This window comes from Lycium barbarum, chromosome 3 (assembly GCF_019175385.1).
Source record: "Lycium barbarum isolate Lr01 chromosome 3, ASM1917538v2, whole genome shotgun sequence".
Taxonomy (NCBI): Eukaryota; Viridiplantae; Streptophyta; class Magnoliopsida; order Solanales; family Solanaceae; genus Lycium; species Lycium barbarum.
In genome coordinates this window covers 140,108,968-140,123,071 of record NC_083339.1, presented here as the reverse complement: position 1 = coordinate 140,123,071, position 14,104 = coordinate 140,108,968, and the positions used below count along the sequence as shown (strand labels likewise).

The window sequence follows — 14,104 nt, the reverse complement described above, 5'->3', positions numbered from 1 at the left end:
CAGTACTGGTGAAAGACCAGCGACTTCTAACGCAACATATAATGGTAACTGTATAAGTGGTCATTGAAATGTTTCACCAAGCTCTGCAATAGAAAATTTCTGCTATCCTCAGAAATTTGAGAGGCTTCTCCACCAGCTGCAGCTATATATACAAGTACGCCAATCAATGACGAATGTCATCCAGCATACTGATAATTTTCAAGGAGAGCTCTAGAAGGATGCAGACTATGTCATCCCTCACAGGAAAGTACTTTCAAAGATAGCAAGTTGCAACTCTAAAAGTGGAGCATCAAAATCAAGTTGTTCCAGCAAAATCATACCACGTTTCATTTCTAAATCAACTAAATTCATCACATGCATCTGATTCCAAAAATTTGAAAGATAGGGAATGACAGAGATCTGGTCATACGCTGTTTCCAGCACCTATAGATTGATAATGGAACTAGCCTTTACATTTAACCCATAAAGTGTACTTTGATTGTGATCACGTTATTACTCTCCTCCACCACCAAACATACCCATCATGTCCTTGGCGGAACCCATATGCTTCATTATGTTCTGCAAACCACCCATGCCACCCATCTGCTTCAACATATCAGGGGGAAGAAATTTGCTCATGTTTTGTGCATTCATGTTTCTGGACAGGGAGCTCATATCTCCCTTCTTTGGAATCCTAAGACCCTTCATCATCTTGCTGAATTTCTTGGGAAGTCGTTTGTATTCTTCCAACATCTCCATCACTTCATGCACTAGGCGGCCAGATCCCCTAGCTATACGCATGATTCGAGATTCAGTCATAATCTTTGGGTTGGTACTGTCCAATTCTGCAACAATGTTATCAATTTAGATCAACGGTTACACTATATTCTAAATAAGGTGTACAAATAGCTTAAACTACACTCCCATATAACGTTAGGTCACTTGCCTTCTCATCAGTCATGGAGTCCATCATTGTCATATACCGTTTAAATTTTGCCTGACTTTCCTTTTCACGACCTTGTGGCATCATCTCTGAACTAACTCCCGGTAGCATTGAGAAGACCTATACCACAACAAAAGAACATCAACGATGTGCAACAAGAACGATATCGATCAACCTCTAGAAGGGAAAGCAAACAGGCACTCTGTAAAAGAGATAAAGAGAGAAGGGGGGGGGGGGGGGGGGGGGGGGGTCCCATCCAATTAAACTTATATTCATGCATTAAAAATACTTTTGGAACAAAAAATTAATGCTCAAATGAGATTCAAGTGATTTGACATCCATAAATCTATTATGACCAAAATGCATTAAGATGCTTGAAATGTTTACACGAGTAGGATCAGATTAACGAATGCGAGTGGCAAACCTGCTCAAGGGGACCCATTTTAAGCATGTTCTGAAATTGCTCGTACATAATCCTAAAGGTAAACTGTCCTTCGGATAGCTTCTGAAGAAGCTCAGGCAGTTGATCCATTGGGACCACATCCTGTATCTTGTTCACCAATCCAGACAAGTCACCCATGCCTGGTAGATAGTTCAGGAGAACAAAGTCAATGGCAGTGGAAAGAGGAACATAGGTCAAAGCAAAGTTGACAATATTAACAGAAGAGATGCAAACCTAAAAGACGACTGACAAATGGTTTAACATCAAAAACTTCAAACTCGTCCATGTGTTCACCAGTTCCAATAAATATGACCGGACTTTTAGTTGCAGCAACTCTGCAGATGGAAAGAGCAAATAAATCTTTTTTTAATCCAAAGAAACAGGCCAAAAATATTCACCAGAATGTTTGGAGAAAACTTGATCCAACTTATAACTTGTGAATATCAATAACAAAATCCTTGTGAAGTCCCCAAGGGATGTCCTAGTGGTTGTAACATAGAGTAACAATCTGAAGATCCCAAGTCTTTATCTCGGTTACAACGCAAGATGGAGTTCATTTTCTCCAGCCTTTGCGAGCAAGACTACCTCGGCAACTTGTGCCCGCTAGACCGCACTTGGCCTGGACACCACCAATATAAAAAGATCCTTGTAAACAAAAGATGGATATGTCCGCTATAGAGGCAATTAAAAGTTTTTTATCTTTTTGGATCCAAGAAGCCATAAAAGTTGCAATTTTACTGCTTTTTGAACCATAAAGCAACTTTAAAATTTCAAGGCTTCAAGAAAAATTATATTATCAATACCGATGTACAAACCAAATATTCAAGGCTTAAGCAGCAGCATCAATTTCTATGTCTTGTTTGATAGAGAAATAATCATTTCCTGCAGGAATATCTTAACAGTTTACTAGAGTATTTATGCGACAGAAACGGGTAAACAAACAGAGATTCCCTCTTAACCAGTAAAAAGCAAACTAACAGCATGTATCACAAAAAAAGAAAAGAAACAACAGCAGCAGCAGCCTGCAACTTCGGGCTACCATGGCTTGAAGTTCAAATCTTAAAAAACTGACAACATGAGCTTAACATATGTTCTGCAGTTAAATGAGAATACCCAGAACTATAAGAAGAAACATTTTTAAGCCTACAGCCAAACCATTAAAAACTTACGCACTTAGGGCGCCACCTCCTTTAGCATGGCCATCCATCTTAGTAATAATCACGGCTCCAACAGCAACACTTTGTCGAAATGCTTGAGCTTGATCAAAAGCAGCTTGTCCGATACTACTATCCATCACAAATATCACGAGATCCGGTTTCTGCAGAAAACAATAAGATGAGCATCTAATGAAAGGAAAAATATAGAGCATAGTAAACCATACCGTTGCTTCAGAAACTTGTCGCATTTCTTCAAAAAGAGCTGCTTCTTGTTTGTGGCGCCCACTGGTGTCCACAATTATTAGATCACAATTTTCCTTCATAAATGTTTCCACACCATCCACAGCTATTTTCACTGGGTCTGATTCTGTATAGCTGTTACAGAAACATTCATTCAATTAAAACAAAATGCCCTGTAGTGTTGATTAGAACAGTGATACAGTTCAAAATGACCTGATTGCTAATTACAGGTTCAGTCCTATTCATATGACACGCAACAACAGTAAGTTCCATTTAAAGCCAGTAAACTCTATATTCCTATAACCTAGCAACAATAAGAATAGCTTTATTTTTATTCCCCTCATTTTCCCTTATGGAGGAAAATTTGGTTTAAAAAGATTTTAAGGAAAAAGTTGAAAAGCTTAATGCAAAAAGTAGACAATCTTCTGCCAAATTAGGAGAGGCAATTTGATGACCAGAAAATCAACAGTTAATTATGTACTATACTTTTTTGTTCCCTTCTACCATTCAAAGTACCATATCATTAGCACATGGGGCACACTCGACACAGTAACAATCTTTTAAATATTTTGATCAATTTAGATATAAATACCTAAAAGTTTAGATATAAAATATTTTACAGAGTTCTTTTGAAAAAGGATCTATAAATAAGAGATGGTGGACTAAGAAGTAGGATGCTGAAAGTGTAGGAGAGAAACTAATTAGGAGAGACTGAGGTAACTTATAGAGAATTCAAGCTAGTTACTCTAAAGGATAGGCCTTTACTAATATGATGACTCATGGGCAGCTGTCAGCTAATTAACTCTAATCTTGTGATTCTCCTTAGCCAAGTACAAGTCACTTTTCACATGCATCAGGCAATGCTTGTCAGATTCCATTCTCCGCTTTCCTTATCGAAATGCACTTTAAATTTGGCAATGCTTATGGACCTATGACATTGTTTATTGATTGAATTAGCTAATAAAAACGACGAGTTTCAGCTACTTCTGTCAGGAAGAAGAAAAGAGGGATATTGATCATCATTAGATAGTAGAATGAGCATCACGAGTCTAAAGATGTTTAAATAGGAATGAAACTAATAGATTCAGAAGAGGATATGCCTTCCATAAAAAGGAATTTTGGCTTTAGTTGCATTCTGCTTCAATTGATCGAAAGCGCCAGCTCTGAAGGTATCTGCGCACACTAGAGCCGGCTTCCAACCCTTTTTCTGGTGGTGATAAGCATATTTTGTACATGTTGTAGTCTTTCCAGACCCTGCGCGAATTATAAAAGAAATAAGGATACCATCTTTTAATTGAAAAGGAAAAAGCTTTTGGTGTGCATTACAATTATTGCACCAAATAATACTTACTGCTCAGATAGTTAATACTTACTGCTCACATATAAGCTTTGTTACATAACATACACCTAAAGCAGCAGATTAAATGAACACACCTTGCAAACCAACAAACATTACAACACTAGGTTTCCCCTTTTTCAGTGTAAATGCAGGCTTCCCAGGATCCAATATCTTGCACAGCTCATTAAACACAGCCTACACAAATGAAAAAAAAAAAATCTATCTTGAGTTGATAAAAGAAGGTGGTGTGGGAAAAAGAAATATAAAATTGATAAGAAACAGAAAAATCAATGGACTCCAACTAGACACAACAAAAAACAAGTTAAGCATCATAAAAAGGAAGCAACAAATGAAAAGGGATATCATGAAAGATGTCCTATAAGTTCATTTGCTTGTCTTCTTTTCTTCTTCACTAGAAACAAAATTTATAATGATAAGCGAGCCAATTCATGATGAATACTTGCTTCTTCAACCAAATTTGAAATTGCGCTGTTCTTTATTGGGGAAAAGTAAACTTGCATCTCTCATACCGTAAATTATCTGAATGTCTTGGTGAAATACCCATTAAACACTGATTTCCCATTTGCAACCCAAGAGGAACTTCATATAAACAGTCACTAACAACAAGGGTAAGCAACATTGGATGAGATAACGCAAAGAAAGGGAGCAAGCACTCCTGACAAAAGACTGAAAATCGAGAAATCTCAAAATAAACTCCTACAGGTAAGGAAAATCTACCAAATTCGGAAGCAACCAGAGAGTAGCAAAACAAAGAATCACATTTTGATATAAAAAAGGTCCAATTTGTATCAAAAAGTTAATTTCACTTTTTTCACTCACAAAAATTCAAAAACAACTCCAATTATAGTATTCATGGCCAAACACAACTCCAATTTCCAAATTACCATTTTTCACTTTGAAAACAAAAACTACTTTTTTTCAAATTTCACAATTTTCATGGCCAAACAGGCTCTAAGACAATCATTACCTGAATATCAACGTCACAACTAAGGCAAATTTACCAAATTCGGAAGCAATTAACAAAGAATCACATTGATATAAAAAAAAAAAAAAAAAAAAAAAAGGCCAAATTTTTCGCTGAAAGAAAATTAAACCTGTTGGATGATCCTACGCTTGTTATGTCCAGCAGCAAGATCGTCAAGATTAACAATCTTCTTGATATTGGTTGTCATATCACGGACAAGTTTGAATTGAACATCGGCCTGAAGAAGAGCACGTGTGATTTCATTGAGGCATTCGTTGAGGACTTTTTCATCAATGATTGTGGCATTGCTCATCTGCTGGAGAGCACGCGAGATGCTCCCCCCTAATTGTGCTAACACCATCTTGATCGAGATCCACAAGAACAAGACACGGGATTTTGAAGGAACTTAAGTTTGTGAATGGCTATAGAATTTAGGTTGGATAGTCTAATTTTTTTTTTGCTTATAAGCTATTTTCAGTCTAGCTTATAAGCTGTTTTAGATAAGCTAAGTTAAATGGGTTCAATTATTTTTTGAGTTTATTTTAAGTACAAAATAACTTTAAGTTGGCCAGCCAAATACTCAAAAAAGCTGAAAACAGCTTATAAGCAACTTATAAGTCAATCCAAACGGGCCCGAGGATATTTCTTTGGCGACAAGGAAGAAGAGAGCCGGTATTTGTTGGTGGAGCGGGTCAGGAAATCGAACGGGCAATTGGCGCGAATGCCCCTCTTTTGGGTTGGTCTTTAGATTTTGCCCCTCAAAATGATGGTCTTTAATTATTGCCCTTCCGAGCAAAAGCAACATAGTAAAAAGACATTACTACCCCTAACCGTTACATATAAAATACAAAAATCGTTATTCTCAAATCCTTCCCTTCTTTCATATCGTTAACCCAGCCCAACTTCGTTCCCAAGCCAGATTTCTCAATTATTCAAATCGTTGTTTCAAGCCAGATTTCTCGATTGATTTTGCTGCTACAACTTCACTAAAAGGTACAAATCTTAATTCAACTCAATTTAACGATTTTATTGAGTTTAGATTGTTAATATTTGAAAAAGATCATCTTCTACGACCTGATTATTAAGAAACAGATGACATACAGCTCAGATTGAACATTGCCCATGATAAAATTAATCAGCAAAATAAAATTGATTGGATTTAATGCTTTGTTCTGATTTTAATTACTTTATACCTTAATTAAATTAGTATACAATGCTTATTTACTTGAAATTGTAATTATAGTAAATTCAATTTAAATCAGGCAATGCTTATCGATTTAAACTTGAATTAAGGCAAACTGTGTGCAAATTTAGAACAAGTATGCGGAGGAGGCAAAAGTTCAATTTACAAAAGAGTAGAGTATGCCGTTAATGGCAATGTTCTGAACCAATTTCATAACAAGTATGCCGGAGAAGGCAAAAGTTCTGGTTTATATAGAAGTATAAATTAGTCCAGTTGCGTCAATCCTCTAATTGGAATAACTGTTGCAGACATTTGATTTAAATTTGATGAAGGTAGAGAAGGCTTTCATTTTTTTTTAACCAAAAACAGTTACTGCATTATCATCAGCAAAATAAAAAGTGCTTATGCCGGAGGAGACAAAAGTTCAATTTACAAAAGAGTAGAGTATGCCGTTAACGGCAATGTTCTGAACCAATTTCATAACAAGTATGTCGGAGAAGGCAAAAGTTCTGGTTTATATAGAAGTATAAATTAGTCCAGTTGCGTCTGTCACGACCCAACCCCGTGGGCCGCGACCAGTGCCCGAGCTGGGCACCTATACGTACCCGATACCCAATCTAGCATATTAACAGAATAATAATATAATAATAACATTAGTGGATGCTACAGAATTTAGCAGAAGAGTAGACTTGGCACACAGAAGCCGATAAGGCTATCATAAAACAAAACATCCCAAACATATATACAGAACCCACACAGATGTATCCACAGACCTCTACAGAACATATCATAATCATAAGACGGGACGGGGCCCCGTCATACCCAGAACAATATACATATCCAGATAACAGTGACAGACTGTACCAAAAGATGGGCTCTGAAGAAGAGAGCGCCCCAAAATAGCAGAAACGGGATCCTAAACGTGTGGATCAGCAAACCTGTCGTCTGTACCTGCGCGGCATGAAAACGCAGCCCCCGAAGAAAGGGGGTCAGTACGAAATATGTACTGAATATGCAAAGCGGAATCACAGAAGTCAAATCATAATGATTACAGAAAATGAGTACAAAATCCAGAGTGTCAAATGCATATTTCCAAAACCGACAGAATGTGTACAGAAACATATGTCATATCATATCATATCCGGTCCCTGCCACGGGACTCGGCAGACAGAATGTGGCCACCCTCCCGACGCTGGTGCCACTATACAGAGGAATCAGAAAAAGGGGCGTGGCCCCGTATCATATAATGTCATATCAAAATGGCCATAACAAATCAGATCAGAATAGGCGGACATGGCACATCATACTCCACAGACCCATGTACGCGTATACCTGCCCCCTCACATCGGGACGCGGCGAACAATGCAGAGAATTACGCTTGACAACATATCCTGGCCCGGGCTCAGTGTGGGAAACATTGGGACATCCACGAATGGAGTAGTGAGAGACTAATGCAATTTAAAAATATCATAAGTGTTTTCAAAGACTCGATGAAGCGTAGCAAAGACAAACAAATCAAATGGAGTCGGACGGAATCATAATAAATGTATTTCGGATATCGTAATAAATTACAGAAGTATAACTTTCCCGAAGTCATTCCCAGTGTCAAAATAATTTATAATATTTAACAGAATATTTAAAATAATATTCGTTAAGCGATTAGTAGGGTAATTAAAACATTTCTTTCAAAAATCGCTTAAAAAGGAAGCTTTAGCATATTAGGGGCAAAACCGTAAATAGCGGGCCCGCCTTGGGACAAACAAGGCGGCGGGCTCAAATTGTGCCCTCTAAGCATATAATATCACCTAAAAAGGTTATACAGACATTCTATGACTTTCTGAATAATTTAGAGCAAAATTGCATAATTTCAGAAAAAGCGTATCAAAATGGTTCAATTCTACTGAAGGAAAAACTGAAATTTTGTCTTGCGGATTCCGAGGGCCAAGAGGTCCTTCGAGGCCCGGATCCGACCCTAACACACTAGGGGCATGCCAAGGGAAGAATTGGGTTTGCTTTACATACCTTTCGCGCTCCTTAAGCCTTTCCAAACTCACTTCCCGTTTCGTCGAAAAACTGCAATTGGTCAAGTTTACCAATTGTGAATTATTAATGCCATTATTTCAACTTTAAGCATATTTGGCTACCGAAATTTCGGCAGCACTTCCCCTATACATATGACACCCCGAGAGTTCAACTCGGCTATAAATCATCAACAACAACCCAAACGACAACAACAATATCAACAATGAACATTAAAAACACAAATATCCTCCAACTAGTCATTTTTCTCACAAGTTGACATAATCTTCAATTCAACCCAACATTCAACTAAGATCAATAATTACATATTCAACAACCATCATGATCATCACCATATAGTTCTAGAAACATTTCATATCGTTTTCCTTAAGATATACACTCGATATACATGATATACAATCTTCCGCCAAAATCATAACTTATGCAAAACATCAAATCTTTGGCATACAACTTCATAACAAGTTTCCAACTTCCAAATTCATCACTGATCATTACTATTAGCAACCAAACAACTTCATTTCCTTAACGTCGGAAAATCATACTAAAACGACATAAGTTTCTACATTCCAATTCAATACAAACTTATATCATTCTAACTTCATTTACATATCAAGCATTACAACAACACTCCAATACTCTAAACAAACTTAATCCATTTCATTCCCAAGTCAAATACACCACACGGCCATATGCTATTTTTCTCCATTCAATCAAATTTATTCCACTTTCATTCTCAACATAAATTCCATCACATTCACAACTAGAATACAACATGAATTCTATACATTTTTGGCTATACAACATGTATATACACACGGCTACAAGCCATATACCAAACCCACATTGCAAACTTCCATTTTTCCATATAATCAACACATTTCTACATACTACAACACAAACAAAACTTCATAACACAATAAAAAGGTAGAAATTCTTACCTTTTCTTCAAGTCTTCTTCACTTGGAGGTATGATTACTTTGGTGATTCTAATGCTCCCCACTCCAATCCAACTACACCAAGTTACAAAGGGACCTTGACTTAGTAGAGAATCAACAAGAAATAAATTTTTGGAGCAATATTTTTGGTGGCTATTTTTCCTAGCCAAACCCGAAACCCTCCTTGGTTTTTCTCTTGTTCTTGACTTCTTTCTTGCTTAGTTTTCTTGAATGTTCTAATGCATATAATGAAGACTTTAGGCATCTTATATTAATTGTCACATGACCATGCACATGACTAATTAATTGGGCTTGGATCAAGGCCTCAAGTTAATTAATCCCATGAAAATTTAATACACATTTGGGCTTGGGCCATACGATGACCGGCCACTCCAAGTGCATTGGGCCTTAAATTCTATTCCATCATTTTTGGCCCAATGACTTATAGTCCACGTTTTGTAATTCCCGAAACTAATTTCCAAAATTCCAAAATTACCCTTAGCCTTGTCCCACACTTTCATGACTCTATTCTTTCATGCATAACTCTTATGTTCAACAAAATATCAAATTGATCTTATATCTCAAGAATCCAATATAATTCAAGTCTTTCCAAACGTGTGAAAACACGGGATATAACATCCTCCCCCCCTTTAGAACATTCGTCCTCGAATGTAAAATTAATCTTATAGGGTTGGAAAATACTTTGGGGGAGTTCATGCTTACAAACAACACATAAGACATACGATTGACATTGAAATGAAATTAAGCAGGATTTAAGGTTACCTGTGGACATAGGGAACAATTGAGGATATTTCTTCTTCATTTCTTCCTCAGACTCCCAGGTCATTTCCTCCCGGTTATTATTCCGCCACAGTACCTTAACGGAGGCCACATCTTTATTTCGGAGCCTCCTTACCTGACGATCCAAGATAGATACGGGCTGCTCCTCGTACGATAACTGCTCCGTCACCTGAATATCATCAGCAGGGAATACTCTGGAAGGGTCACCAATGCATTTGCGGAGCATAGACACATGGAATACCGGATGTACCGCTTCCAAATCAGATGGCAAATCTAACTCATAGGCGACATTTCCAACCTTCCGAACAATCTGATAAGGCCCAATATAACGCGGACTGAGCTTACCCTTTCTGCCGAACCGCATCACGCCTTTCATAGGCGATACCTTCAGAAATACCCAATCGCCTACCTGAAACTCCAACGGTCGACGCCGTTTATCCGCGTATGACTTCTGTCGACTCTGGGCTGCCAACAGTCGCTCTCGAATAAGTTTTACCTTGTCCACGGCCTGCTGGACCATATCTGGGCCAATCAACTCTGACTCGCCAATATCAAACCAGCCAATCGGCGATCTGCATTTCCTGCCATATAGAGCCTCGTACGGAGCCATCTGGATGCTGGAATGGTAACTGTTATTATATGCAAACTCAATCAATGGCAAGTGATCATCCCAGCTGCCTCTGAAATCAATAACGCAGGCCCGCAACATATCCCCCAGCGTCTGTATAGTGCGCTCGGCCTGTCCGTCGCTCTGAGGATGAAAGGCTGTGCTCAGACTCACCTGAGTCCCTAGACCCTCCTGAAACGACCTCCAGAAGCGCGCCGTAAACTGGGCGCCTCTGTCAGAAATAATAGATATAGGAACTCCGTGAAGCTTCACAATCTCTCTAATATAGAGCCTGGCATAATCCTCGGCGGAATAAGTAGTCCTGACGGGAAGAAAATGGGCTGATTTCGTCAGCCTATCAACAACGACCCAGATGGAATCACACTTCCGTGGAGTGCGAGGCAAACCTGTAATGAAGTCCATATTAATAACCTCCCACTTCCAAGTCGGGATTTCCATCTCCTGCAACAGTCCACCCGGCTTCTGATGCTCAATCTTGACCTGCTGACAATTAGGGCACTGGGCGACGAACTCTGCAATATCCCGCTTCATGCCATCCCACCAGTATAAGCATCGGAGATCATGGTACATCTTCGTAGACCCAGGATGGACCGAATAGCGAGCATAATGTGCCTCGCTCATAACCTGCTGCCGAAGGCCTGCAATATCAGGTACACACAACCTGCCTCTGTATAACAAAGTACCGTCCGGTGAAAACTCGAACAGAGTCCTCTCCTTATCATAGGTTGTGTCCCTGTACTGAGCTAAGACAGGATCTTCGTATTGACGCCGCTTAATATCGTCCCTGAGGGATGACTCAGAAACCCCTCGAACAGAAATCCGTGTATCTCCAGAATCGGCCAGACGAACCCCGAGACTAGCCAACTGCTGAATATCACGGGCTATCTCTCTCCTGTCTGGCTGTAAATCAGCCAAACTGCCCATAGACTTCCGACTGAGCGCATCGGCAACAACATTAGCCTTACCCGGATGATACAGAATATCCACGTCATAATCTTTCAGAAGCTCCAGCCACCTCCGCTGTCGCAAATTAAGCTCTCTCTGCCTGAAAATATACTGGAGACTCTTATGATCAGTATAGATATCCACATGAACGCCATATAAATAGTGTCTCCATATCTTCAGAGCATGAATCACCGCTGCGAGCTCCAGATCGTGGGTAGGATAATTCTTCTCATGCTTTTTGAGCTGCCGGGAAGCATACGCTATAACTCTGCCGTGCTGCATCAATACACAGCCTAACCCCATACCAGAAGCGTCACAATAAATAACATACCCGTCCGGTCCCTCTGGAAGAGTCAGAACTGGGGTTGTAGTCAGCTTCTCCTTCAGCAACTGGAAGCTCCGTTCACAAGCGTCAGACCACTGGAACTTAGCTCCCTTCTGAGTCAGCCTTGTCAAAGGCGCTGAAATCGAAGCAAACTTCTCCACAAATCTCCTGTAATAACCTGCTAATCCTAGGAAACTGCGTACCTCTGTGGGCGTCGTAGGTCTGGGCCAATTCTTCACGGCCTCGATCTTCTGTGTGTCCACACGGACACCATCAGCTGCAATAACATGCCCCAAGAAAGCCACTGAAGACAGCCAGAATTCACACTTAGAAAATTTCGCATATAACTTCTGATGCCGGAGTACCCCTAATACCGATCTCAGGTGATCTGCGTGCTCTGCCTCCGACCGAGAATAAACCAGGATATCATCAATGAATACAATCACGAACATATCCAAGAATGGCCTGAATACCCGGTTCATTAAATCCATGAATACTGCAGGGGCATTAGTAAGCCCAAAAGACATAACCCTGAACTCATAATGCCCATATCGGGTCCAAAAAGCTGTCTTAGGGACATCGGCCTCTCGTACTCGTACCTGGTGGTAACCGGATCGAAGATCTATCTTCGAAAAACACTTAGCGCCCTGCAGCTGATCAAACAAATCATCAATCCTGGGGAGGGGGTATTTATTCTTTATAGTTACCTTATTCAGCTGCCGATAATCAATACACATACGCAGCGACCCGTCTTTCTTACGCACAAATAATACCGGGGCTCCCCAAGGCGAAGTACTGGGTCTGATGAAGCCCTTATCCAACAAATCTTCCAGCTGCTCCTTCAACTCCTTTAACTCTGCAGGCGCCATTCTATACGGAGGAATAGAGATAGGTTGAGCGTCTGGGAGTAAGTCAATAGAGAAGTCTATCTCCCGCTCTGGAGGAAGACCTGGAAGCTCGTCGGGAAAAACATCTGGAAACTCATTAATCACGGGGACTGACTGAAGTGTCGGCGTCTCGGCGTCCAAGTCTTGCACCCGAACCAGATGATAGATATAACCCTTTCTGATCATTTTCTTTGCCTTAAGGTATGAAATAAACTTACCTTTCGGCGATGCTGTATTACCAGCCCAATTTATAACTGGCTCCCCGGGAAACTGGAAGCGAACCACCTTATTCTGGCAGTCAACATTAGCATAACAGGAAGCTAGCCAATCCATACCCATAATAACATCAAATTCAGTCATATCTAACTCTACCAGATCTGCCTTAGTGTCACGGTCACAAACAATTACGGAACAATCTTTATATACCTGTTTCGCTACAATAAAGTCCCCGATCGGTGTGGCTACCTCAAATGGCTCTATAGGTTCAGACATAATACCAATTTTACCGGCAACAAGGGGTGAAATATATGATAAAGTCGAACCTGGATCAATTAGTGCATACACAGATCGAGAGAAGACCAATAAAGTACCTGTGACGACATTAGGAGATGCCTCCTGATCCTGGCGGCTGGCCAAAGCATAAATGCGGTTCGAAGGACCGCTAATACCAGAAGCTCCACCACGGCCTCTGCCGCGACCCGCTGGCGCTGGAATACCCTGCCCCGTAGGGCGCATAGCCACTGACGAAGATGAAGACCCAGCGACTGATCCGGTAGGCTGCGCTGCACCACCCGAACTACCCTTATACGGGCAATCTCTCACAGAATGGCCCTGACGACCACAAGAAAAGCATGCACCGGTGGCTCTGTAGCACTCTCCCGTATGGTATCTGCCGCAAAAAGAACACTGAACCCTGGGTGGCCTCATCTGACCAGAACCCCTATCTGTCCGTGAACCTGAAGCCTTGGAGCTCTGGCCTGCTCCTGAATACCCTGGGCTATCAAATCTGCGACCTGTAGACTGGGGAGGCGCGCTCTGCGCTGGCTGAGATGAAAATCTGCTAGGCTGCTGCGGCTGTTGGGGCTGTCTGCCCCGAAAATCTCCAGATGACCTGGCCCTTTTGGGCTGTCTCCGATCCTGGCCCCTGTCAGGCTGGTGTCCTCCTCTGCCCCGATCCTCCATACCCTGGGCGTGGGCCTGAATACGGGCAATGTCCATACCGGGCTGAGCAGCCAATACTAAACAGCTATCAACAAAATACCGGTCCAGCCCCAC

At 40.6% G+C, this 14,104-nt stretch overlaps 2 protein-coding genes across 2 annotated transcripts; both read right to left on the bottom strand.

Moving 5' to 3' along the window:
- Positions 1 to 300: 300 nt before the first annotated feature.
- Positions 301 to 5,522, bottom strand: LOC132633011 (signal recognition particle subunit SRP54 1-like). Its single transcript, XM_060349189.1, has 9 exons — positions 5,216 to 5,522; positions 4,196 to 4,295; positions 3,862 to 4,015; positions 2,746 to 2,896; positions 2,534 to 2,682; positions 1,599 to 1,699; positions 1,347 to 1,504; positions 930 to 1,042; positions 301 to 826 (listed from the first exon to the last, which is right to left on the bottom strand). Exons 1-9 carry the CDS (start codon positions 5,444 to 5,446, stop codon positions 493 to 495), a joined length of 1,491 nt encoding a protein of 496 aa, XP_060205172.1. The 5' UTR covers positions 5,447 to 5,522; the 3' UTR covers positions 301 to 492.
- A 1,567-nt stretch (positions 5,523 to 7,089) lies between these two features.
- On the bottom strand, positions 7,090 to 13,770 carry LOC132633012 (uncharacterized). The gene is made up of 2 exons (XM_060349190.1): positions 13,420 to 13,770; positions 7,090 to 7,219 (listed from the first exon to the last, which is right to left on the bottom strand). Exons 1-2 carry the CDS (start codon positions 13,754 to 13,756, stop codon positions 7,185 to 7,187), a joined length of 372 nt encoding a protein of 123 aa, XP_060205173.1. The 5' UTR covers positions 13,757 to 13,770; the 3' UTR covers positions 7,090 to 7,184.
- Positions 13,771 to 14,104: the final 334 nt, after the last annotated feature.